General features: G+C 39.0%; 2 protein-coding genes across 4 annotated transcripts; one reads left to right on the forward strand and one right to left on the reverse strand.

The window, feature by feature from the left end:
* On the reverse strand, positions 1-5,514 carry wbp2 (WW domain binding protein 2). Its single transcript, XM_028965289.1, has 8 exons — positions 5,326-5,514; positions 4,671-4,779; positions 3,751-3,886; positions 2,445-2,537; positions 2,181-2,300; positions 1,975-2,094; positions 1,723-1,799; positions 1-1,358 (listed from the first exon to the last, which is right to left on the reverse strand). Exons 1-8 carry the CDS (start codon positions 5,382-5,384, stop codon positions 1,311-1,313), a joined length of 762 nt encoding a protein of 253 aa, XP_028821122.1. The 5' UTR covers positions 5,385-5,514; the 3' UTR covers positions 1-1,310.
* On the forward strand, positions 4,420-23,039 carry unc13d (unc-13 homolog D (C. elegans)). Of its 3 annotated transcripts, none has more exons than XM_028965284.1 (35): positions 4,420-4,453; positions 6,736-6,829; positions 9,519-9,563; positions 9,648-9,698; positions 9,782-9,838; positions 10,405-10,512; positions 10,606-10,665; positions 10,745-10,811; positions 11,184-11,364; positions 11,656-11,700; positions 12,521-12,592; positions 12,773-12,842; positions 12,965-13,069; positions 13,215-13,307; positions 14,183-14,283; positions 14,783-14,900; positions 14,984-15,105; positions 15,385-15,475; positions 15,567-15,623; positions 15,779-15,876; positions 16,334-16,385; positions 16,600-16,730; positions 17,437-17,557; positions 17,642-17,794; positions 17,882-17,977; positions 18,057-18,263; positions 18,888-18,962; positions 19,914-19,993; positions 20,129-20,234; positions 20,363-20,434; positions 21,029-21,112; positions 21,186-21,306; positions 21,399-21,522; positions 21,832-22,028; positions 22,687-23,039. In XM_028965284.1, exons 2-35 carry the CDS (start codon positions 6,767-6,769, stop codon positions 22,788-22,790), a joined length of 3,327 nt encoding a protein of 1,108 aa, XP_028821117.1. In that variant the 5' UTR covers positions 4,420-4,453; positions 6,736-6,766; the 3' UTR covers positions 22,791-23,039. The 3 variants fall into 3 exon arrangements, with proteins under 3 accessions (XP_028821117.1, XP_028821118.1, XP_028821116.1); XM_028965285.1 differs by lacking the exon at positions 4,420-4,453 and adding an exon at positions 5,710-5,765; XM_028965283.1 differs by lacking the exon at positions 4,420-4,453 and having other exon boundaries at positions 6,567-6,829; positions 22,687-23,038.
* The last annotated feature ends 342 nt before the right edge of the window (positions 23,040-23,381 follow it).

Here is a 23,381-nt window from a genome sequence, read left to right on the forward strand (position 1 = left end):
TGATTTCACACAAGTTGTACTTTATTAAAATCCAATCAATGGACAACAGAAGTCATGCTAGACGGGTTATGCTTTTCACACTCAAAAATAAATATCACGTACAGGTTATCAGGACCGACACTGCCACTGAGAGGAGAGGTTGCTGTACAGCAATTTAAAGTGCGAGGAGTTGTGGGTCTGCTGTGTGCTGGGTTAGGATGGGGAACAAATAAAGTAAAACGTCCAGAGCGATGCGCGCAACGAGAGCTTTAGCCAGTGGGGTGGTGACTGAGTACGACAGGGTTAATACAGAAGAAAAAGGGGGATGGGTGCCTCATGTACACAAACCAAACGTCATTCGTTATGTTGTGTTTCCCACCACATTCACCAAACTTCTGATTTCTAAACTTAATTATTCAGTTTTTGGTCATCCAGTTTCCTCTTGAACCAGTGAAAAAAAAATCCATGAGACTTGTGAAATTAAGGTAGTAAAAACACATTTGAGAGAAATTGTGCCAATTAAATGCATGAGAAAAAAGGCAAAATTACTTCCATTTTTGCAATATGAAGTGGCTTCATCCACAGTTTCTGTTCTGAGCCACACCACATGGAAGTAGCCTGTAGTTTTCCACTACCTTTTGTGGAAAAGTTTCTCGTATAATCCCAAGACAAAAGGCCCCATAGTAGAGGTTATAGTGTTAACATAAAGTGTGACAGAAACGAAAATCATTATCATTTGTATACTTAGGTCAGTACTGGATTATTTTCCCAGATTTCCCAAAATACTGACTGATTGGACTCATTGATTCCCTTCATCCCACTGATCTGCGCGATGCCCCAACTAACTAACTCTGCCGTCTCTTGATCAGTGTCTTATAAGGTGCATTTCTACATTCTCCACTTTTAATAAGATTTAACTGGCCAACCTAAGAACAACATACAGACTATTGGTCCACACAAAAGTTGCCGTTATGTGTCAGCATTTTTCGGTAAAATATTCTGATATTCATGATTTTTAATACATTCGTTAACAATAGGTGGAGTATTATTTGCTTGTTGTTAATTTGTCCAGGCTTCTGTGCCCCTTATGTTTGGGTCCAACTGCCCCATACTGGTCCCCACTCACAAAAAGTCAGTTCGATCATATCGAGCTTCCAACTGTCATTCACGTTCTACACTGTACACGGCACAGTGGTGTTTAAACAAAGCTTAAGAGAAGCGCTGATGGGAAATGGGGGCTGGGAGGTGGAGCGTTGATGCCGACACAGCAGCCAGGTTGAAGGAGGGGAGCTGGGGAGTTGCTGACTGAGATGTCTGGACACAGGATGCTCTTACTGGTTCTTCTTGTCTTCTGGTGGGGAGTAAGGTGGAGGCTTGTCCTTAAAGAAAAAAACAACAGATTCAGTTTGGGGGAATAAATAGTAAAAATGCAAAAATATTTTGAGGTGGTAATTTATGTAAAACTATAGCTCCTCAAGCCTTTGTGTTGGTGGTGTATGGGGTCATGTAGGTGATGCTAAACTTTACATGGTCAGATTTAGGGTTTTAATTTAAATTTAGGACACAGGTCTTCTGAGATAGGATAAACTGACCCTTTAACAACTTACAGGGTTCACATAGAAACATTTTTCATAGCTAAGAAAAGAGGGAAAAACTACCATATTGAAACCAAAATAAATGGAAATCACTATCATTTGTAACCGTATGTCATTACTGTATAAGAGATAATGTTAGTTTGGTCACCTGTGGCAAGTAGACATGAGAAGGGGGAACTGTGGAGCAACTGCCACTGGCTGCTGCTTCTGCAGCTTTCGCCTCCGCTAAACAGATCCAAACAGAAAGATGCCCTTTTGGTATAAATGATTATTAATTAAACAGTGTGGCTAAAACTGATTTCATCCTATTTAAAAGGCCAAAAACACACTTCAATCTGTAAAAACCATGATTACAGTGATGCGTGGCCTAGTCATGTAAGGATCTCTGACGGGTTCCTACCAGCTGCTGTCCTGGGGAGGCCAGGCTCAGGTGCTGACTCCCCTAGCGGTGCTGAATATGGAGGTGGAGGCATGTAAGCTGCAGGGCCATCAAACATCGGAGGAGGCGGGTAGTAGCTTCCTACCAACAGCAAACAATAGGAAGTATTCAATATCAGGCTATACACTATTAAATTCAAGTCATTTTATAATGAACACCTCAAGTACCAGGTGGGGTGGGGTAGCCTGGTGGAGGTCCAGCTGAATACATTCCATTTGTATTGGCATAAGCTCCATTTGCCATGTAGGGGCACCCAAAATTCCCCGTCACCGGTTGCCCTCTGGATGCTAGGAAGGCCAAATTAAAGAGGAAACAAAAAGCTCTTGTATATGTCTGTTCAAGACTTTTTTCATTAGGCCAGCAGAATTCTGGACAGGAGAATTAAACTAGCAGAGTGGGTAAGAAAATAAATGTATGTCACTGTCACTTACCCTGAGCTGCAACTTGCAGCATATACTGTCCAAACTCAATGGCTCCCCCAGAAGAAAAGATCAGCTTGAAAGTGGCAGAACCTTCCCAGCCTCCTGCAGAGAACCACAGTATTAAAGAATGTAAAACCAATAAACAAATGTCCAACTAACCATTTCCTGGTTTAAAGGTTCTGGAACATGTCATTAAGGTAATTAATTTTAAATTAATTTAAAAGCCATTGCAGATGAAAACCTGCTCATGACAAGGCACAAAATAAATACAACTCACTATAACGGATAATCAGTGGGAGCCTTGAGCTTGGATTCCTACTTTTTATATTTCAGCTCAGGCTGACTTGTGAGCTTCATTTATTATGCAGTTGAAGAGATCAAGCAATAATTATTCTATACAAATGCACTAAAATTGTGGCATTTCCATTTATAGAAATAATGTGAGCTCAAATATGATTGCATGACAGCCCATGTGGTCTTTTGAACAACATCAATTGACCTTATTTGCCCCGATAATAAAATTCTTACTGCATGACGTTGCTTAGCAACAACACTAACAGCTGGACAACAGATGGAACAAATTTTCCCTCAAAGAAATGTAAGAATTGCTGAGACCAATTTAGCTTTTAGTGTTAATATAAAGTGTAACAGAACAGGAAATCATTATCATTTTTATCTATTGGTCAGTACTGGATTATTTTCGCAGATTTCCCTAAATCCTTATTCCATAGATTTTTCCCCCAAGAGGCAACTGGATGTTCAGAAATGGTTACTGGACTTATTGTTTCCCTTCATCCCACTGATCAGAGTGATGATCCAACTCTGCCAACTTATAAGGTGTCTTATAAGGTGCTTTCAGGTGCATATTAGTTGGACAACATCAGTCAACTGTGCCCCAATTTACTTGTAGTGATAACAAATTCCTACTTACCTTTTTTTTAACTGCATGATGTTGCTAAGCAACAACACTAACAGCTGGACAACGAATGGAACAATTTTTCCATCAAAGAAATTTTAAGTAATGGTGAGACCAACAATCTACTTTTCCCAAGTGATTATCGCTGCTATGCTACAAGCCCCACCCCCTTCTTGACTTTGAATAATTAGATGTTACACTGAGGAGACGAGCACTACAGCGGTCATAGACAAAAAGTATCTCCAACTGCTCTTTTTACATGCGCATGCAGAAACCATAATCACATATGCTGAAAGTCACAACGTTCAATAGATTTTAGAACATTATATTTATTATTACTACTATTTATTATTTCTAGATATTGCATGCGCACCCGTTGCTGTTTTGTGTGGACCTTACCTCCAGGTTCAGCAGTCACGTGGCCCTTGACATAGTTTGCTCCAAGCACAGGCTGCTTCACCTCACAGCCCTTCACCAGGTAAAATGGCATCATGAATGACTGCAGTGCATCTTTGCCTTTGGTGAGAAAGATCATCTGAGAAAAGGCAGGAAGTACAGTTATGTTATTGAATATGCCACTATGTCACATTTCATATTCTGTGTACAACAGTTCTAACGCAGGCATTTAAATATACAGCATAAAAATATTTTAAAAAAGAAAAATCAAATACAGCACATGCTTTCATTTACAGATAATTATTACTGAATTCAATTGCAATATTCCCTTGTTAGCAACTTCAATGGCAACCATAGAGTAATTTAGGGAACTGTAAATGTAATTATAAACATCGTGCACAGGGCGTGTTCACTAAGCTCAGGTCAAGTGAGCTCCTCACGGTTTAGATGATATAGATGATGCAAGAATAAAGAATTGCCTGCTAATTATCTGTATCTTGATAAGGAGACACTAAATACCCATTTAGTTTGTGAGTAATTATCTTGGTCACTCGAAAGTCAAACTATTAAAATGGGATGAGCCCTCGGAGATGATTGACGGCTCTCACAAACACTTCCTCATTTTGCATGATTTAAAAACGCCTCCAGTCAAGTTGTTTCACATGCAAAGTGCTGTGAGTGACCAGAGATCCGCCGAATCTGCCTGGTAAGTATTTTACTTAACAAACTTAAATTAGAATTGGGTTCATATTGTCAGAAATGGGCTTCTAACGTGTAACAGAATACAACATTGCAGATGTTTGCAGAAACAACTTGAATGCAGAATACTGCCAATGATTCCTAACAGGTCTGTGTGTAGAATATGAGCACAGCCCCTGGTCCCATTCAGACAGCCACCATACATTCCATTTAGCACCCTGTACCCTGTATGGAGTCAAGTAGATGGTTCCTTTCTTGCTCTTCCTGAAGCACTCCGGGAGGCCATCTGCGTCCGGGAAGATCAGTTCCACGTTCTCATGGCTCATCAAGATACTATGGAAATAATAATAATAATGACAGCGAAAGATGACACGACAAACCAGTCTGAATTATGAATAACTCCTGCACTCCCCACCAGATCACACAGATGCGTTTTAAACCGTGAAAGCCACCGCCGGGCACAGCATGGACCACCACCACCCCAAAAAAAAACCCCATCCAGGCTACAATCCCGCACCCTGCACTCACAGAGGCGTTTCTACTCCATTTTAATAAAGAGGAAGAAGAACGCACGGTCCACGTTGCCCCGTTGGACGGACCAGCTTCAGACTGTCCCAGTGTCCCCGGATGGGGACCGACCATGAGCAGCTAACGGGCTTAACCCTCCTGATAACGGGAGCGTCTTAATAACAGGCTCAGCGTACGCAACTGTGCACTGTTTACATCACTGCAGGAACCTTCACCAGTGACGCAAAAAAAAAAGAGAAATAACCGGACTTTAAACTGTCGGGTTGGTTATATTCGTAATTAGCCAGCAAAGCTATTAAAATGTAGGTAAGGAGGTTATCTAACCCGACAGCGCGTCGTCATACTATTTACCTCTCGCTGTTGTTGATGATGACGCCTCCAGACTCCGAGTTGTTCTGGTTCAGGGCCATGCTTTCACACCGGATATTTTAACTGTTTCCCTGAAAATGATTTATTATTGTTTTGTGTTTTTTTTTTTTTTTATGCCCGACGGCCACGGAGACTTTCAGCCATGTAACAGAGTCGTGAAATCCACCTGAACTTCCGGCTCACGCAACGCCTACCCTGTGACGTAGGCTGGGGCTAATGGCAAGACGTGTGCTCATTTATCCGCTAAAAACCGGAACGAGAACGACGCAAAAATCCACTGGGCCTGTTTTATTCATGATAGCGTCTATGCAAAGCAATACACCCAATAAACGGAGGTTCAGAGTCCAAAGTTCCTGACCTTAAGAAGTACGGAGCAAAACGAACATGGTGACAGTAGAGGAGGCCGGCATGACGTTTTAATAGTAAGAGTTTATTAAAAAGATTCCAGCATTTAGATGGCTTGTGAATTTTTGCTATATGGCATAAAGTGCATAAAAATCTGTTGCATTACTTTTTTGCGACTTGAACTATTAACTATTAGCCCTGACTGTTTCCAATGGTACTACTCTGTTCTGACTACATACTCACGCTTTTCTGAAAACATGGTAGTACATACTAATTGGACAGAATGCTCACTCTGTCTCCGTATTTGTCTTTAACAATGTTAAAGGAAAGATCTCATTTGTCCTGCATTGCATTCTGCAACTTTTGATATAGGGGAAGACCCTGTGCTTTTATATAGGTAGAAAAAGATTGTTCAAAGTACAGGTATTGACTGTCGATATAGCCTAGTGTTTCTTAAACCAAAGTCCAGGCCCTGTTGTCAGTTTTCCTGATATTTCTCATTGGCTTCTCTCAGAGTAGTGCTCAAAGGGGATTTATATAGCATAATAACACAGTCTATAGATAGTCAGTGGATTTTGACAATCTTGTCCATTCTAATAACCAAATAAAATAAAATTAACAGAGGACGTACAATTCCTGCATTCTCCTATAAGAAAAGTATGACATAAAAAGTCTTTACCTAATGATAACAAAATCTGTAGCATATAGATCATATTAAAATTGACAGCTATGTTGTTTCATATGTTGCCTCACTGCATCCACAATCATTGTATTGACTGTACCAGTTAAGAAAAAGAAAAGTGAGGGAGGAGACCTTGAGATAATAGACTGAATGACATCCAGCCCCACTGTGATACACTGCCAAAGAAGCAGTTGCAAGTCACAGGTCTGACCTTTGACAGGAAGCGGTGACTTCCGCCTCTGCTAGAAGAGCTTGCTTTTGCGAAGTGTCAAGCACTCTGAAGACATCTCAGACTTGTTCACAGTGCAGACATTTTAGGACAATCATCCTTTTATACGTTCTTAAGTGATCATTTGCATCCTCAGAAGAAGTTTTCTGGATCTGGCTCTGCAAAAAATGGTGCCAGCCCAAGATGGGGCAACCACATCGGGGGACACTCTGCTCCACCTTCCTCTACAGGCAAGCAAATTGTTTCATGCTGCAATGTCTCAATTTGAATTATTTAGAACAAGCCTAGAAATTAAGCAAAGGTCTGAGTGTTACCCAAAAATTTAAAGCCCAGTGTATACCTTTAAAATAGGAGCCTGTTTTGTAGAGCGGGATATAGAAATAGGGTTCATTGCCTTAATAAAGAGAACTACTTTTTCAAAGTAGCTTTGAAAAAAACAAAACAAAAGGGGCTAAGACTATGTGGTTTAAGACACACTGATGGGCTTGTTTGATTGCCGTTGGTAAGGAAGAGCTAAAAAAAAACTCTAGATAAACACTATCCTGACATGTGCATAGTTAACAGCTTGGCCTATAGAGGCTTGTGTGAAGAAAATCTTTCGATAAAAAAGAGTCGACCAAAGTGCTATAGAGACTATGGTGAATGAAATAAGAAATGTCCGTAAAATCTAAATGTACAAAAACTATAACATGCACATGAGTTGTGTACTCAGTAAATAAACAATTTAGTGTTTTCCACTTCAAAATAAATTACAATTATTAACGCAGTTGTGTTTTGTTTATGCACTTAATTGTAAAAATGGACACAGACAGATTGAAACATTTATGATAACACAATAGCACATGCAATGTACATAACTGTAGAAACAGCATGGACCATCACCCAAAAAAAATAAAAACATCCACGCAGCACTTAACAACTCATCATCATACTATTTACCTCTCGCTGTTGTTGATGATGATGCCTCCAGACATTTGTTTATGCCCGAGTTTCTTTAAAATGCATATAAAGGGCATTGAGAATTTGTCAAAGTCAAAAAAATCTTTATTTAATTTTTAAATTCAAATAATCCAAAATTTCTGTGTAAAATGACCTTCTAATATATTTGTCTAACCCTTTATAATCCATACCAGTCCTCAATGCGCTATTACGGTCATATAGTTTAATTTCAGGCTATAAACTGAATTTTTATAAAAGCACCATTGTGCAGGTTAATCAGAAAGCAATGTCACTGGATCTTAGTTCCTTTCCGTTTAAGCAGGTTCTGGAATTTACCTATCTTGGAATTAATGTGATTCGGGGCTTTCTCCTATTTCCTTAAGGAGTGCTCCTACACCTATGCAGCCATACTCACGCCTCCTTAATCCTGTAGTAAAACACTCACTTAAGATTTGACTCCAGTTTAGGAAACATTTCCGTATAAAGCAACCTAGCTTATTCTTTTAAAAAAACATATTTTCTTACCATTTCAAATAGACGCAGACTTTCAAACCTGGCACAAGAAAGGCTTAATCTTTATCAAAGACCTCTTTGCTGAAGGAACACTTATGACATTCAAAACATTCCAAAAAATGAGCAAACACTTTAGATCTTTACATTCACCAGCTAAAAATGATACAGATGAAATTCTTGTTCTGGACCCCTTTATGAGAGGCAATATATCAAAATTATATACAGGGTGGGCCATTTATATGGATACACCTTATTAAAATGGGAATGGTTGGTGATATTAACGTCATGTTTGTGGCACATTAGTATATGTGAGGGGGCACAACTTTTAAAGATGGGTGGTGACCATAGTGGCCATTTTGAAGTTGGCCATTGGATCCAACTTTTGTTTTTTCAATAGGAAGAGGGTCATGTGAAACATCAAATTTATTGGTAATTTCACAAGAAAAACAATGATGTGCTTGGTTTTAACGTAACTTTATTCTTTCATTTATTATTTTAGTTATTTACAAGTTTCTGACCACTTATAAAATGTGTTCAATGTCACCAACCATTCCCATTTTATTAAGGTGTATCCATAGAAATGACCCACCCTCTACTCTGATCCAGAACATTTATTCACCCTAATGGGAGAAAACTAAAGTGGTATGGGAACAGCATCTTAACATTGTAGTTACAGGTGAGAGCTGGTAACGGTGCCTAGAAGCTATTCATACCTACTCGGTCAGAACATTTTAAAGTACTACATTGTCTACACTACTCCTAATACCAGCTTGGAGTGCCTATGATGTCACCAAGGGACAGCTACTTTAGGCCACATGTTCTGGAACTGCCAGTCATTGTACAATTTCTGAGAGAATATTTTCATAGTCTTGTCTACATGCACATACATGCATCTACACCATACATCTCTGTTTTTGGGGTTCCCCCTCCAGATATAATTCTTATGATTTCTCAAGCCAAGGTGGTAGCTTTCGCCTCAATAATGGCCAGAAGACTTATTCTTCTGGTGTGGAAATCAGACAAGCCCTCCTCTTTCAGTGGTTGGATTAAGGAAATGTTCTCCATGTTGCAGTTGGAAAAACTGCGATGCAATCGTCAGGAAAAGTTCAAGGAGATATGGTCACCATTTATTGATTTTGTTAAATCATCCAGTTTAAGTCCAGCATAGACATGTCATTTCTTAATGCATATACAAAGTAAAATTCAAAAATTCTAAAATTTTCTTATTTATTTGTTTGTTTATTTATTTGTTTGTTTGTTTATCTTCTCCTTGCTGTTTGACGGGTGGGTCTGAGGGTGATGGCTTGATATTGGTCAACAGCTGTTATTTGTTTGTTGTTGAAAATGTTTAAATCACAAATAAAACATTAAAAAAATTAAATTCTGCGTAGTTTATATTTTCAGAACTAAAATAAGAATCACACTACATATATATATCACATTTATATGCTGACCCTGCCTCTACAGACTCACTCATTAAACCAGGGGTCAACCCGACTGAGACAGAGACAGGTACAGTCTGAAGAAAAATTGTGCTTCTTACTTCAATGTTTTTCACCATTAGGCACCATCTCACATTCTCCTCTTTTTCCTCAGGGTTCGCCTGCTCGTAAACTGGCCATGACCAGGAAGCAGAAGGAGAGGAGGGTAAGGCATCCTATGAATGTTAAAAGTGGACAAATCAGGGTCACATATAGCTCTTAAGCATTACATTTCTTTTTTAACTGTAGGACTTTAAAGAATCTGAAAACCCAGAAGAGGCACAACGGAGACACAAAGAGCGGGAGGTAAGTGCATTCATGTTAACAGTGTTAACATTAGTGTTCAAATCTTCATGGAATTAGAATTAAATGAAAAAATACACAGAACATACATGTTGAAATAAAAAAATATGCTATAGCAATATTAATAGCAATCATTATTCACAAATGATATGTTTACTGTTTTTTATGATTATATATATATATATATATATATATACACACACACACACACACACACACACACACACACACACACGTTATCATGTTACATACTCTTTTTTTTTTTTTTTTGCCTCTTTTATCTTTTTTTGGCTGTGACTAAGACATATATCCCAGTTCTGTCACCATAATGACATTGTGATATATATGTGAAAAATAAAGAAGTGATAAAAATGAACACAAGCATTAAACACAGGTATGGATTATTACAATGTGCAGATCTCTTGAACAGCACCTATTCACCTATTCAGTTATCTGCAGAACAGAATATAATATTGAAAACAAAATATTACAAACAGAGACATGAAAAAAATGGTTTCTCATTAAAGTTCCAGCATCTGAATTAATGTTGTATTCTTCTGTCTTTTCAGTTAAAGCCTCTGTATAAGGAGCTGCTATATACCATCACTCACAGACTTGGAAAGCCAGCCACCAAGACAAAATACTCTGAGCATCAGCTATACGAATTCATCCAGCAGGTGAATTGACCTGGAATGCATTTCAATAACCTTTGCACATATATATCACATATGTAACTGAATTTAAAGAAGTTTTACGTGATTTCATATCAGGCGTTTTCCATGACTGATGATGAACACAAAAGTTTAGCAGACAAAGTTCGGAATGCTGTGGTAAGAGAAATAAAACTGCAAAAATTATCATTTTACTCATGGGAGTAATGCTGTTTAGCACCATATTTCTTCTTTACAGGCCCCGGTGTACTGTCTGATGGTCACAATAAAGGAAGCTAAGGGAATTTTGGGGAAAGATATCAATGGTATGCACACACTTTTCCATCCTGAAAATAACAGTATTGACACAGGTCAAATCAGAATCAGATCCATGCTAGCGCATGGCGCAAACAGGAACGCAGAAATTAATTGATAACTTTTTGATTCGTTCATGAATTAACCAAAGACAAAGATGAAACATGAAATAAGGCACGAAGACCAAAACAAAACACCATGGCATACTGATGTGCAAGACAATATAATTACCCACACAATAAGGCCTAACCCGCATTGCTTAGCATGAATAGCATAGGACTGAATGCTTAGCATGAACTATTAAGTATTAGGCACTAATGTTTGGCAGTTGAGTGGCTGATAACTTTGGATGAACAGTTATTTGAATATGAGTGTGACCACAGGCTTCAGCGACCCCTACTGCATCCTGACTATTCTACAAAAAGAGAAGGAAAGCAGGGATCCGGATGCTTTGATGAAGCCGAAAAAGGCTGTGGTGAAGAGCGCAGCGCCAGAGAGAAACATATTCCAGACGGACGTCAAAAAACAGACCCTGAACCCTAAATGGGACGAAACCTTCAAACTGTAAGATCTGTGGAAGTTCATTTAATCGAAAATGAGATGGGGGTGAGATGAGGTGATGATTTCAGCAGATTTACGATCGTCAGAATAGAATGAATAATCAGTCCCAAATTTACTTTTGATTTTGATTCAGAATCTATACTTATTATAAAAAATTAAAGTAGCTATTTATTTAATAAAACAAAATAGCTACATCTAATACTTAATTAATACCGGCCTCTGTGTATAAATGGCACAGTTATTTAAAACTTTAATGAAGTTTGATGAAGTGACAGTTTCGTGCTCTCAAATCAGGGAATTTGAAGACATCATTGGTGACAACCTACATGTGGAAATGTGGTGAGTCATTGGTTCCTCTTCTTCCGCTCTTTTTATCAGGCAAGCTTTCCCCTTTTCTGTGGCACGAACCTTAAGCCTCCAAAACCATTTGCTGTTTTTGACATACATTTCTGCAGCCTGTAGTGTGGGAGTGGGCTTTGCAATACTGTGATTCATTACAACTGAAAATGGAAAAGTTTGTTGTTCTGTGAAACTTGATTTCATTGTTTGGAAATTAGTATATTATTTTAAATAATCTAATCTGAAAATTATATTGTGGCACTAGGTAGATTTGGCAACAATCTGGCAACATTGAAACACATTTCACATACACTGAAATGATCTAAGACGCAAGCTATTTTGATCATGTAAAAACAAAACCTCTATGTTAAACTGTTTATTGCAGAATTCCCTTATTTTTCATGAAACAATTACATTATGCGTAAAGAGAAATAGACTCCTGTCCTCCTGTTGTTCTCTGAACTATGTTGTTCTCCATCTGTAGGTTTTTGCTTGTAGGAGAACATTCATTCATTTATAGAGTTGGGAGATAGCAACATGAAATCATTGCCACTTTCACTTTTTAATAATTATTATTTGCGTGTTTTTCATTTTAGATCGTCCCTTCCTGAACAATTTCAGAGTTACTGTTGGGTAGCTGCCTAAAAGTTTTGCACAATATCACATGTAAAATAAAATACATAAAACTTAAACATAAGCGGTAATAAAGCTGTGAGAAGTCATATTATGTAGTACACGGTGTGAATAGATATGAAATTATTTTTAATACACAGTGTTTTAGGCATCAACTTGATTTAATTAAACTTTTTTTTACCTAAAGGGACAAAGATGAGGAGTTGTCGCTTGCTCAGAAACTGGAAGATATTCGCACTAATATTCATGGCTTGAAAAGGTCAGTTTGCATATGATCCTTCACACTGGGATGACTCAGACAAAAAGTAACACTCAGCCCCCATACACAGATACTTCTGCAAAGCATAGAAATGACTCAAAGAAATGGCTTTTGGTATAAGGTTTCTGTGATGTTGCATAATGACCTTTGCATTGGTTTCGCTCTGTATCTGTCGAAAAGGATGATAAAGGACGCAAAGAAAGAGAAAGGACAGGACGATTTCCTGGGCAGCGTGGTGCTCAAACTGCAGGTACAATTACTGTTTTGTGGTAAGAGCGGTCCTGTGATCAGAAAGGGACCATCACTGATAAAAACGTTCGAACACAAAATTAGAAAAGATTAGATACAACCTGTTTATGTGTGTTTGTACAGGACCTGCACTGTACAGAGGACAGGTGGTACAAGCTGGAACCTCGGACCGAGACCTATCCAGACAGAGGAGAGTGTCGCATGCAATTCAAATTCATACACAAGGAGGTCAGAGCCATGAACACTAAGAAATAATCAGCCTCATATGAAACAACGTTAACGTAAACCATTCGCTGAAACCAATTGGACTGAATACGTAATTGCTGCACTTGTCTGACTAATGACATTTAATAATCATTATTGTGGTTGGCAGAGGGACGAGACTCTTAGCGCTGGACGCAGTCCATATGTGAACTACTGCGGGATTTTACAGCAGTTTGTCCAAGCCCACATCTCGAAACACCAGGTAGTTTTTGTTTCTCAACGCTGTGCCCACTTCATATCATGTGGCACTTTCTGTCTCAACTTCCTTCCTTTCTCTTGAACTGAAGCAAGAGGCCTTTTTTTGCACTTGTTACTGTATATTTATATTTGTGATTACTTGATTTCACATTTAGATTTGATTTGAAATTACATTTTAGTAACCATTACATGGTGACCCACTATGATATCAGGGTGGTGGTAGCCTAGTGGGTAACAAACTCACCTATGAACCAGAAGACCCAGGTTCAAATCCCACTGTGTCCCTAGAGAAATTCAAAAACAACGAAAAACAAGTGTTCATATCAAAAAAGTCTTTTTTTTGTTGGAGATGTTTGTGAAAGTAACATTCACTTGTTCTGGAACAAAAGCACCGATAATCGAAGTGAATGTAAGCCTGAGATGACCATAACAGAGATCATGTTTCTGATGTCTGCAAATGGCGGTGTGAACAGGTTTTATTATGAGCAAATTAAAAAAGAGGGATGGAGCAGGAAGGGAGGACGCAGGACCTTGCGCCCAGTGTTGCCAGATTGGGTGGATCTGAATTTGGCATTTTGGGAAAAATTGCTTGTGAAGAGCTGTGGGCTGAAACCATCACAAATCTGTCAACACGGCTTGTGGCTGTTGTGTATTGACAGGAGCAGGTTTAAATAATCCAGAATGAGGAAGTAGTGTGTGTGAGAAGTTTGTCTTGTCGGTGTCATTAACTCATTAGTAAGCATGGTCCAAGTTATTATGTATATTATTGCACCAGAGGAATTATTGAAATAGAGGTGCTTGTCTTCTTTCTTGCCAATTTAGTAATAGAAAAAAGAAAATGGGAGAAAACACTACATTTATTTACCAGTATGTCTTTAGGGAAGTGGAACCTGGAAAGGTGAACTGAGTGGAGAGGGAACAACTCTGCTGGAGTTCTATGCTACCCAAAATGACCTTTCGCCCTTCCTTCAGGACCTTGCGTAAGTCTGATTTTTTCCCACTGACTCACTTTTTAATCTAATCCCGTGACCGAACAATAATGAAACTGGTCCATGGGGTATTTGATGTGCCTTAAACAGTGACGTATGCACACAGGCAGGTCAGTACAAACCAATAACAACTTTAAAGTGGAGTGAAGCGATTGTCATTGTGATACACAGCACAGCACACAAAGAAATGTGTCCTCTGCTTTTAACCCATCACCCTTAGTAAGCAGTGGGCAGCCATGACTCGTAATCGGAAGGTTGTGGCACCTCAGTGGTAACTTGGCAGCTCGGGATTCGAACTGGCAACCTGGTTATGTGTCCGTTTCCCTACTCGCTAGGCCATTCACTTCCCCAAAGTCGTTCAAGGTGTTCTTTCTCTGCATGTACCACATTACAACAATTATTTCACATCAATAAAAACCACATATCCAATAGCAATGAAGATGATATAGTATATTCTATTTAATTATATTTTTTAATCCTATTTGTATAGGAAATGGGTGGCCTACAGTAAACTGTACCAGAGTTTAGAAGTGGATTCAACTGTACTGTTTCAGCAGCTCACAAGTATCGAATATCACTGGGACCAACAGAAGCTGCCATATCAGCAGGTAAACAGATGTGAAATCCCTTGCCCTGTACAATTCATGTCCGTATTTCAAACAGATCACATGCTTTTCCTGTCTACATACAGAAAAAAGAACTTGGGGACTCTTTACACGACTTCCTGCAGTACGGCCTGTGCCTGGTGTCAAAATACAGGGACATCTTTCCCCCGAAACAAGACACTACTGCACGTCTACACACACTGCTCAGGTACAGCACTGTGTATATGTGTTGCTTCTGGATCAGTGTTTTACTGATGATAATAAGGGCAAAGAAAATTTCATGATTTTTTTCACCAAATCAATCAAATTGACAACTAATTGCATTTTCATCAGGTCACATAGTGAACATAAAAACATAACCAAATGTTATATGTTGCATGTTTAAGAATGAAAGAAAAGTTTAATTTAGCAAATTTGATCCGGCAGATCAATGATATAAATATGAAGGCATTTTTATTAGCTATATTTTCTGTTTTTTTTTAATTAGAGTACTGATGCAAATATGCAAAACCAGGGCATTTCAAAACCTAAATCCTGCCCAGTTTGATCTGTGTGAAGAGGTTACAGATTCTGTGCAAGTAAGTATTATTGCAATCCATTGTAAAGAGTTGCAGATTAGGATAGACAATGCTGGAAATGGGAAAAAAACTGTTTTTCTGTCGACTGCAGGTGGGCACACAAGAGTGGTTCAACATTAAAAAAGGTCTTCATCAGCCCATGACTAAGGTAAGTATATTTTACATTATCTCACCAGTACACTTTGTTGTGAGATATAATGCAGATGTGTATGCGGATGTATGTGTCACACATTTTTAATGTAGATTTTTTACATTATTACATTATCCTTTTTCACTGTATCATTCCTCTGGTCACCCCTGTAGGACATGCCAGAGACAGTGAGAGCTCTCTCCAGCCTCATTTCTGAAGTCAAGGAAGACATTCAAGTTAGCAAAGATGTGTGGAACAAAGTGTTTTACAAGTAAATGAGTCTTATAATTGCTTGTAAATTACTTAAGAATGTCTTGACCTGTGAATTGAGAACATCAGGAAATTAAACACAAATAAAATAAATAGGAGAATTCAGCTGAGACAAATAACCTAATAATCACTTCAGAAAAAGGGAAATGTTTTCAAAGCCCAGTGTGTAAATAGTGACCCCTGATGGCCAAGGCCTGCTAGGGCCAGGACCTGACCAGTACATCATTTACATTTACAGCATTTATCAGACGCCCTTATCCAGGGCGACTTACAATGAGTAGTTACAGGGACAGTCCCCCTGGAGCAACTTAGGGTTAAGTGGGTCTTGCTCAGGGACACAATGGTAGTAAGTGGGATTTGAACCTGGGTCTTCTGGTTCATAGACGAGTGTGTTACCCACTAGGCTACTACCACTGTCTCTACCACCACCCTACATCCTTTTATAATTTTTTTTGCAGTACTGTGAAGCTGGATGTGTTTACTGTGGTCTATACAAAGCTGGACTCTTTGGTGAGTAGCTGTAACTGTGTTGCTGCCTGCATTTCTGGATTCCCACATGCCTTGTGGCCTTGTGCTGTATTGACCTTTATTTTAAACATAATTCATGTCAGTAATTTTCATGGTCACAGCAGCGACATTTTTGGTTTTCAGAATTTCATATATTGTATTAGTTCTCACAATGACAAGTGTGCGAAACTTTTTGTTTTTCTGCTGCTTGGCTTAGCTTGCAGTCGAGATCCAGCAGACCCTGGCCCAGATGTGTGACCAGATGGAGCAGTCTCTGGCTAACACCTTGTTTCCAGTTTACTTGAGCCTGCAAGCTGTCCACAAAGACAAGAACTTTCTAAAGGAATGGTAAGAGATAAATGAATAACTACCTCTAGCAGCCTAGCAGACACACATGAAATATGATAAGATTTAGTCACTGAGTAATAAAAAGATGTGGATGTGATTAGTAGCTGCATTAGAAGGTCATCTTTTGCTAGATATCGCTGAATGGCCTATTGGTCTATTTGCACTGTTGAATATTTTAAGGTTAATATATGTCCATAATTACATTTTTTTATACATTTATTTTATGATACTTAAATTTTAAGTAATTATAGAATTTGTGCAGCAAAAAAATAAAAAAGTAAAATTTGGGTTATGTTAAATAAAGGGTACATTGTGAGTATAACTTCTGTTAACTTTTATTTAGAATCCAACAACTTACTGGAATATACTGCATTAGCCACTGCAATGTATCTGATTTTTGATCCCTTAAGGAACATAATTATTGGCCAGTGATGACCTAGTGGGCTTGTAATCGGAAGGTTGTGGGTTCGAACCACCAAGGTGCCACTGAGGTGCCACTGAGCAAAGTACACACTGCTCCCCGGGTGCCTGTCATGGCTGCCCACTACTCACCAAGGGTGATGGGTTAAAAGCAGAGGACCCATTTTGTTGTGCATCACTGTGTGCTGTGCTGCAGTGTATCACAACGACAATCACTTCACTTTCCCTTATTGCTAATGCACTCTGTAAATTAATATAGAAAATAAAGTAGATATGATCTGTCCAGGGACAAGCCGCTGCAGCTCACAAACTTTCATGAACTGTTCCGTGACGCCTTGCCATACTGGCTGAACACAGCCTTCAGCACCACGATGGAGAGGGTGGAGAAAGCTGTACAGGTGGACCAGGTATGATACAAGGACATCTTAAAACTCCCCTCCATCCATCCACCCATCCATCCATCTACTCACTTTCCCTTTCTCTTATTCCAGCTCCAACCTCTACAGGGTGGCTCTGCACCCATAAAATACAGTTCTTCGGCGGTGGACCTGGCTGCCTGCTTGCAGCCCATTGCTTTCCTCTGGGAGCAGCTGGCCTGGCCGGACCCAGAGGAGGGTTTCATGCTCATGGTCAAAATCACTGAGGTGCTGTTTCACGTGACCAGTAGACCAGTGTGGTTGTTCTTGTGCTCAGGATGGACTCTAATGTGTGTGTGCATGTGCTGTTTTTAGGACATGTGTAAGATCTCCTCTACGTATAGTCAAATGTTGAAGCAGCGGGTGAAAAGACTATCAGAAGATTCAGACCAGGGAAGAGCAATCAACATGGTGGGTCAAGGATCTTCACACAGGCCTTCTAAATCTTTAAGTGCCACCTTGTGTACTAACATAGTTGCCCTATTGGTAGCTGTGTGTGGTGGTCAATGACTTGGAGCACTTACGCACGGTCCTGAGCCACCTTCCTCACCAACTGAAATGGGCAGGGCTGCGGGAGCGCACGCGTCATGTGATCAACGACACCCAGTTCCAAAATACTCTCCACTCGCAGCTACAGCACACCCAGGTGGTCCTGAGCCGGGAGATCCGCTCAGCCGTTGATACGCTGGCAAGGAAGGTTGGTACTGCTCTTATAATGGAAGAAAAATATAAGAAATAAGAAACATAATTCACCTGGGCCAGACAGGGTTTTCTAATAATGAATGAAGCTGTTAAGGTAACAGGCTTGGGTTTACATTCCCCTGGAAGACTATTTGTTGCTGAGAAGGTTCCTCTCTACATGTATGCAGATATTCCATCATCAGCAGACATTTCCAGCTACCAGAGTCATTTAAAACATCAACAATGTCTGGAGTTTTCATACATTTTATGCCTTTTCAATGCACCAAACACACATTTCGTATCAAAATGACCTAAACAAACTTTTCCTGCCGTGTGGATGTCATCCGGCAGTTCATGAGTTAATTTTATTACTTGGGTAAGCTAGCAGGAAACATATAGATCTGCATCCACCTTGCCTCTTAAATCACAGGTTCAAATCCCACCATACATCTAATTAGTCAGTATAAATGTAGGGTACAATTATCCCCTTCTCTAGACCTGTTAGCATGGAAAGGCCATGCACAGGAACCCATTTAATGTCGTAAATGCTTTATTATTGGTTTCTAATTTAGAAGCGACAATGTCAGAAAGAAAGCCTTTATCACAGTGTCTTTGTCTGTTCTCGTCTCTTAATTTACAGCTTCACACAGATATTGAGACGTATGTGAGGAATATGGCTTCTCGACACCGACACCCGTCCAAGTCTACAGAGGATGTGAGAATTGCATTGAACACCACACTACTTCCCTTTACTCATGCTCTTGTGGTTTCATTTCATCTTTCAACGTGAATTAAAGGAACTGTGCATTGAAAATATAGTTTTAAGGGACTTACAGAACAGGATTTCTTCCCCTTGTTCAAGTCCTTAAGATGTTCTCTGACTTGGAGGCTTTGTGGGCTGGTTAGAATATACTGATTAACCCTTTAATGCCTGAACCCAGTACCAAGACAGAACATTAAAATTTGTTAGTCTTTAGTCTTTATTAGGCCCTTTACCAAAATGTAAAAAATTAAATACAAAAAGAATTCACAAGTCTATTTTTTGTTTGTATCATATTTGATTTTTGACTTTTTTTGTATTTTATTTATATTTCGGGCAATAACAGACATCATGGGAGTCGAATTCGTACCTTCCACTTCATCAACTGTCTCTTCAAAGCGCACTATGTCACTTAAGCAAGTGAACTTCCAACAAATAGATATTTTTGATTGTAATTATTTGTTGTAAATATCACATTTCAATCTGTAAATTGCGTAAAACACTATTGTGTACTATGGAAGACAAATGTATAATTGTGAACTCCACCATAAATCCTGCTACTGCTTTTGTAGCCACAGGGACAACATTTGATCCATCCAGTACGATATTTCATTTTTATGAAGTATAACACACGCTCAAAAAACCAACCAAGTATGTCTATATTTTTGACAGATGTTAAAACCAACCAAGTTGCAACAAAATATTGCACTGTTTTGTGAGTTTGATCCGAACCAATTGTTCACATCTTTGTGTGTGACTGGGCGAGATAAATTAAAGTCTCAACTAGAATTTTTTTCAGGTTGAAAAACCATTCAAAACCAGACCCAATTATGGAAATAAATATTGTCAAGATGGTTTTCAACACTGTGAACGAATTCATTAATACCACTTGTGTTGCTGCGTTAGGCTGTCATTCCTTTAATGGGTTATCTGGAGAAAGAACTGAAGTACATGAATGAGAACCTGGTCCAGGAGAACTTTAACAGGTGAAACAACATCCATTGTAACCAAATAAATCAATTAAACATAGAAGTTGTGGCTCAAAATCCAGCCAGCAGGGGCGCCAGACCTCTGGTAGTATTTTTTATTTTGATATTTGTCCTGTACTTATTCTGTCACAGCCTGCTAATTCCACTATGGACAAATTCTGTGAAGATTTTGCATCAGGTTTCAGCACAAGAGGGCGGGACAGTTATCTATTTTCAGAGATTACAGTACACGCTGCAGGTTGGTTAACAATCATTTTGTTTGTTTCCTATGTTAATAATCTAGAAATATTTTTTACCAATTAAATTAATCAATACATGCTTAAGGTGGTAGTGTTTGCCCTTTATGGTGCACCTTATGTTTGGCAGTGTTTGGAACAATGCTTCCATGCAGAGGGAAACGGACTTCCTTTAGAAAACCTTCACACTGAGGAGTATAAGGTGAGCAGAATCTGGTCAGTCATATTGTAGCCCGCCTAGTGGTAATACACTCAACACTTACGTTTTACATTACATTTACAGTTACATTTGATCAAATCTACTTACAATTAGGTAGGAATATTCAGGTATTTTAAACATTGCAAAATATTATTCTGGAAATTGAAAGTTTATAATCATGACATCATGCAATACATTTATTTTACACATCTATTTTACGTCACTATATGGACACAGTATGGATTGCACAAACGGGATTCCTGGTGTAAGCCAGAAAATGCACAGGCTTCTTTGACAAGGAGATTTTATTGTCATTGTCAGACTGTTGCTTTTAATTTTTTTGCTCAATTTCATCTACAGCATAAATAGGTTCTAAGCTTTTGTGACCCAGAATGCTCTGACTGCCTTTGAAATTTGTGTTCTGGTCAAGCAGCAGGTTTAGTATCCTGTAGTTGTGGGTTTCAGGCCAGATGGGGAAAATTCTCTCTCAATATAATACAGTATTGATGTATAATTCCATTACATATTCTTGGTAAGGGTCTCCAAGAAAATACAAATGAAATACTGACACATTCGTACATTTGCCCCATATGTTAGGTCCTTCAAGACAACTTGACTTCAAATGCTCTGGGCAGCCGACAACTGATCGAGAAGTTCCTGGAGAGGAAGATTATGGAGCAGGTAGTTGGACTGTAGTGTCCGTTACACTCTCCACATGTATCCCACCTAGAATGAACTCAGAATTGCTTTCCAGAAAGTGCAAAGCAGCAAGAATTACGGCGCGGTGACCCTGATTGCCTCCTTCCGCCGTTCAGACAGCCGCCTGATTGTGGAAGTTCTGAACGCCGTCAACCTGATACCTATGGACTCCAACGGTGAGCTCGTCTGCTGTCTGAGTGAATCCACTCTCAGTTGTTCTGAAAAGATCTTTACCAGCGCTGCCTGTTTTCCTCTTTCAACCCCAAAGGCTTCAGTGACCCATTCGTCCAACTCTCCTTGGAGCCCAGGCACCTGTTCCATGAGGTGGAGACCCGCAGCACCAAGATCAAGACCCGCGAACTGAACCCGCTCTTCGACGAGGCTTTTGAATTGTACATAATCAAATATCAATCAAGGCTTTAAATCCTTTATTTTCATACACCTTCAACTTCTTAACATGAAAATGAAAATATACAGTTTAATATTATTTATATTAGCTTACATTAAAATGCATTGTTTTTAAAATACAGAGAGAAATTTGCATATCATAGTAGTGTCAAATGTTGTCCTTGGTGGAGGTCCCCTTGTCATATTGGGCGAGGGGTTAAAAAAAATCAAATGAGAGATCGGAATGTGTAAAAGCATGAAAACATGTTGAATGACAGACCTTATATACCCTCTCTCTTCTATCTGCGAGATAGTCTGGTGTCTGTGGAGCAGTGCCAGGCGGCCGGCGCGGTGTTGGTGGTGACAGTGTTCGACTACGACACTCTGAGGAGTGACGACTTTGAAGGCGAGGCTTTCCTCTCTCTGAAGGGCGTGCCGGGGGTTGGTGGCGACGTGACAGATCCATTACCTGCTCAAATTCGCTTGCCGCTCATGCATCCTAAACCGAACAGTAAGCACTCCACACATCTTCTCCCTTCAGGTGGCAGGTGCAGACATATGTAATGCCAGTAGATGGCGACCAATACCATATAATTTATAACAAGTTTTACTTTACTTTACTTTACTTTATTTAGCTGGGTAAATAATGTGTAAATAATGTTTATTTGGCTGTGTAAAACCTCCCCTTTTGAAAAAGGGGAGGTTTTACACAGCCAATAGTGGGATATTTGTCTACAGTAGATCCACAAAATACGCATAAGCATGACGTCACAAATGTAACGTGACCCACAAATAGACAAGAAGTGATGCACAAAAAGTGCACAAAAGCCTTTTCAGTTGTCTTGGGGTGCGGGGGTCATGAAAACAAGGATTTATTATCAATACAACAAAAACAGGGAAAAAAGGGGGAGAACAAAAACTAACCCGAAGGCGTGTGTCGTGATGACAGGGACATATTAATGCAGTAGCGTCTGTCTGCTGCCACCTTGTTCCTTATAACACAACCCTAATCATGAATGACAAGATTGCTCTGTATTTTTGAGGCTTTTACAGAACACAAATGTAAAAATGAGTATTTGTGGATACTGAAATACTTTTGCATCACTACACAAAGTCTTCCGTAGGTTACAATTCATGATGTCTCTTCACGCGCTTTTGACTGATTTCAGGTGACAACTACTTGAAAATGCTTGAATCCAGGAAGGATGACCGTGAGGCCCAAGCTTTTGTTAAGCTTCGCAAACAAAGGGAAAAGAAATCTCTGGAGGTCTGAAGATGAAAGGATCCGTCAATGAGAAGTTAATTGTGACAACAAGCAAATGAAACATTTACCATAATATACAAATACAAATAGATAAATCAGACAAACAAAATATTCAAATGTATACTTAAATTTAAATCAAATGTATATTATAATTAGTAGTATTATTATATGTATCATACTGTAAACATTACTTATTATATATACTATAGTAGTTATATTTATATAAAGTATCTATATAACAATTCTATATTTTAGAATTGCATGAAGATATTTATTTTCACATTTTTAGTCACATAAACTGGTCATCACAAATATTAAAAAAGTGCTTTTATTCTTGTCCTATTTTTGTCTGTTTTTAATGTGATTTTAGATCCACCAGGTGGCGCCCCAGAGCCTGTGACATTTATTCCACCCTGGCTTGAATAACATTTATTTGCTTTTTTCCCCTCGATAATGCAAATCCCAAAAGTATACATGTCTGTTGGCAACATGAAGTCCTTCCCTGGATGACGCCCGCTGTATGAAGTATAAATAACGGAGGGGGTATAATGGGGTACATCTACAGTAAATATGGCCATTTTAAAGTAACCAAACTGTTAC

This window comes from Denticeps clupeoides, chromosome 2 (assembly GCF_900700375.1).
Source record: "Denticeps clupeoides chromosome 2, fDenClu1.1, whole genome shotgun sequence".
NCBI lineage: Eukaryota > Metazoa > Chordata > Actinopteri > Clupeiformes > Denticipitidae > Denticeps > Denticeps clupeoides.

Excerpts from the sequence above, each read along its gene's own strand:
- wbp2 (XM_028965289.1), bottom strand. The coding sequence starts at position 5,384 with ATGGCCCTGAACCAGAACAACTCGGAGTCTGGAGGCGTCATCATCAAC. Across the intron at positions 1,800-1,974 it reads CCTCCCCAGGACAGCAGCTG|CGGAGGCGAAAGCTGCAGAA; the intron begins GTAGGAACCCGT and ends GGATCTGTTTAG. Across the intron at positions 1,359-1,722 it reads CTCATGTCTACTTGCCACAG|GACAAGCCTCCACCTTACTC; the intron begins GTGACCAAACTA and ends TTTTTCTTTAAG.
- unc13d (XM_028965284.1), top strand. The coding sequence starts at position 6,767 with ATGGTGCCAGCCCAAGATGGGGCAACCACATCGGGGGACACTCTGCTC. Across the intron at positions 11,701-12,520 it reads AACCTACATGTGGAAATGTG|GGACAAAGATGAGGAGTTGT; the intron begins GTGAGTCATTGG and ends TTTTACCTAAAG. Across the intron at positions 12,593-12,772 it reads AATATTCATGGCTTGAAAAG|GATGATAAAGGACGCAAAGA; the intron begins GTCAGTTTGCAT and ends TCTGTCGAAAAG.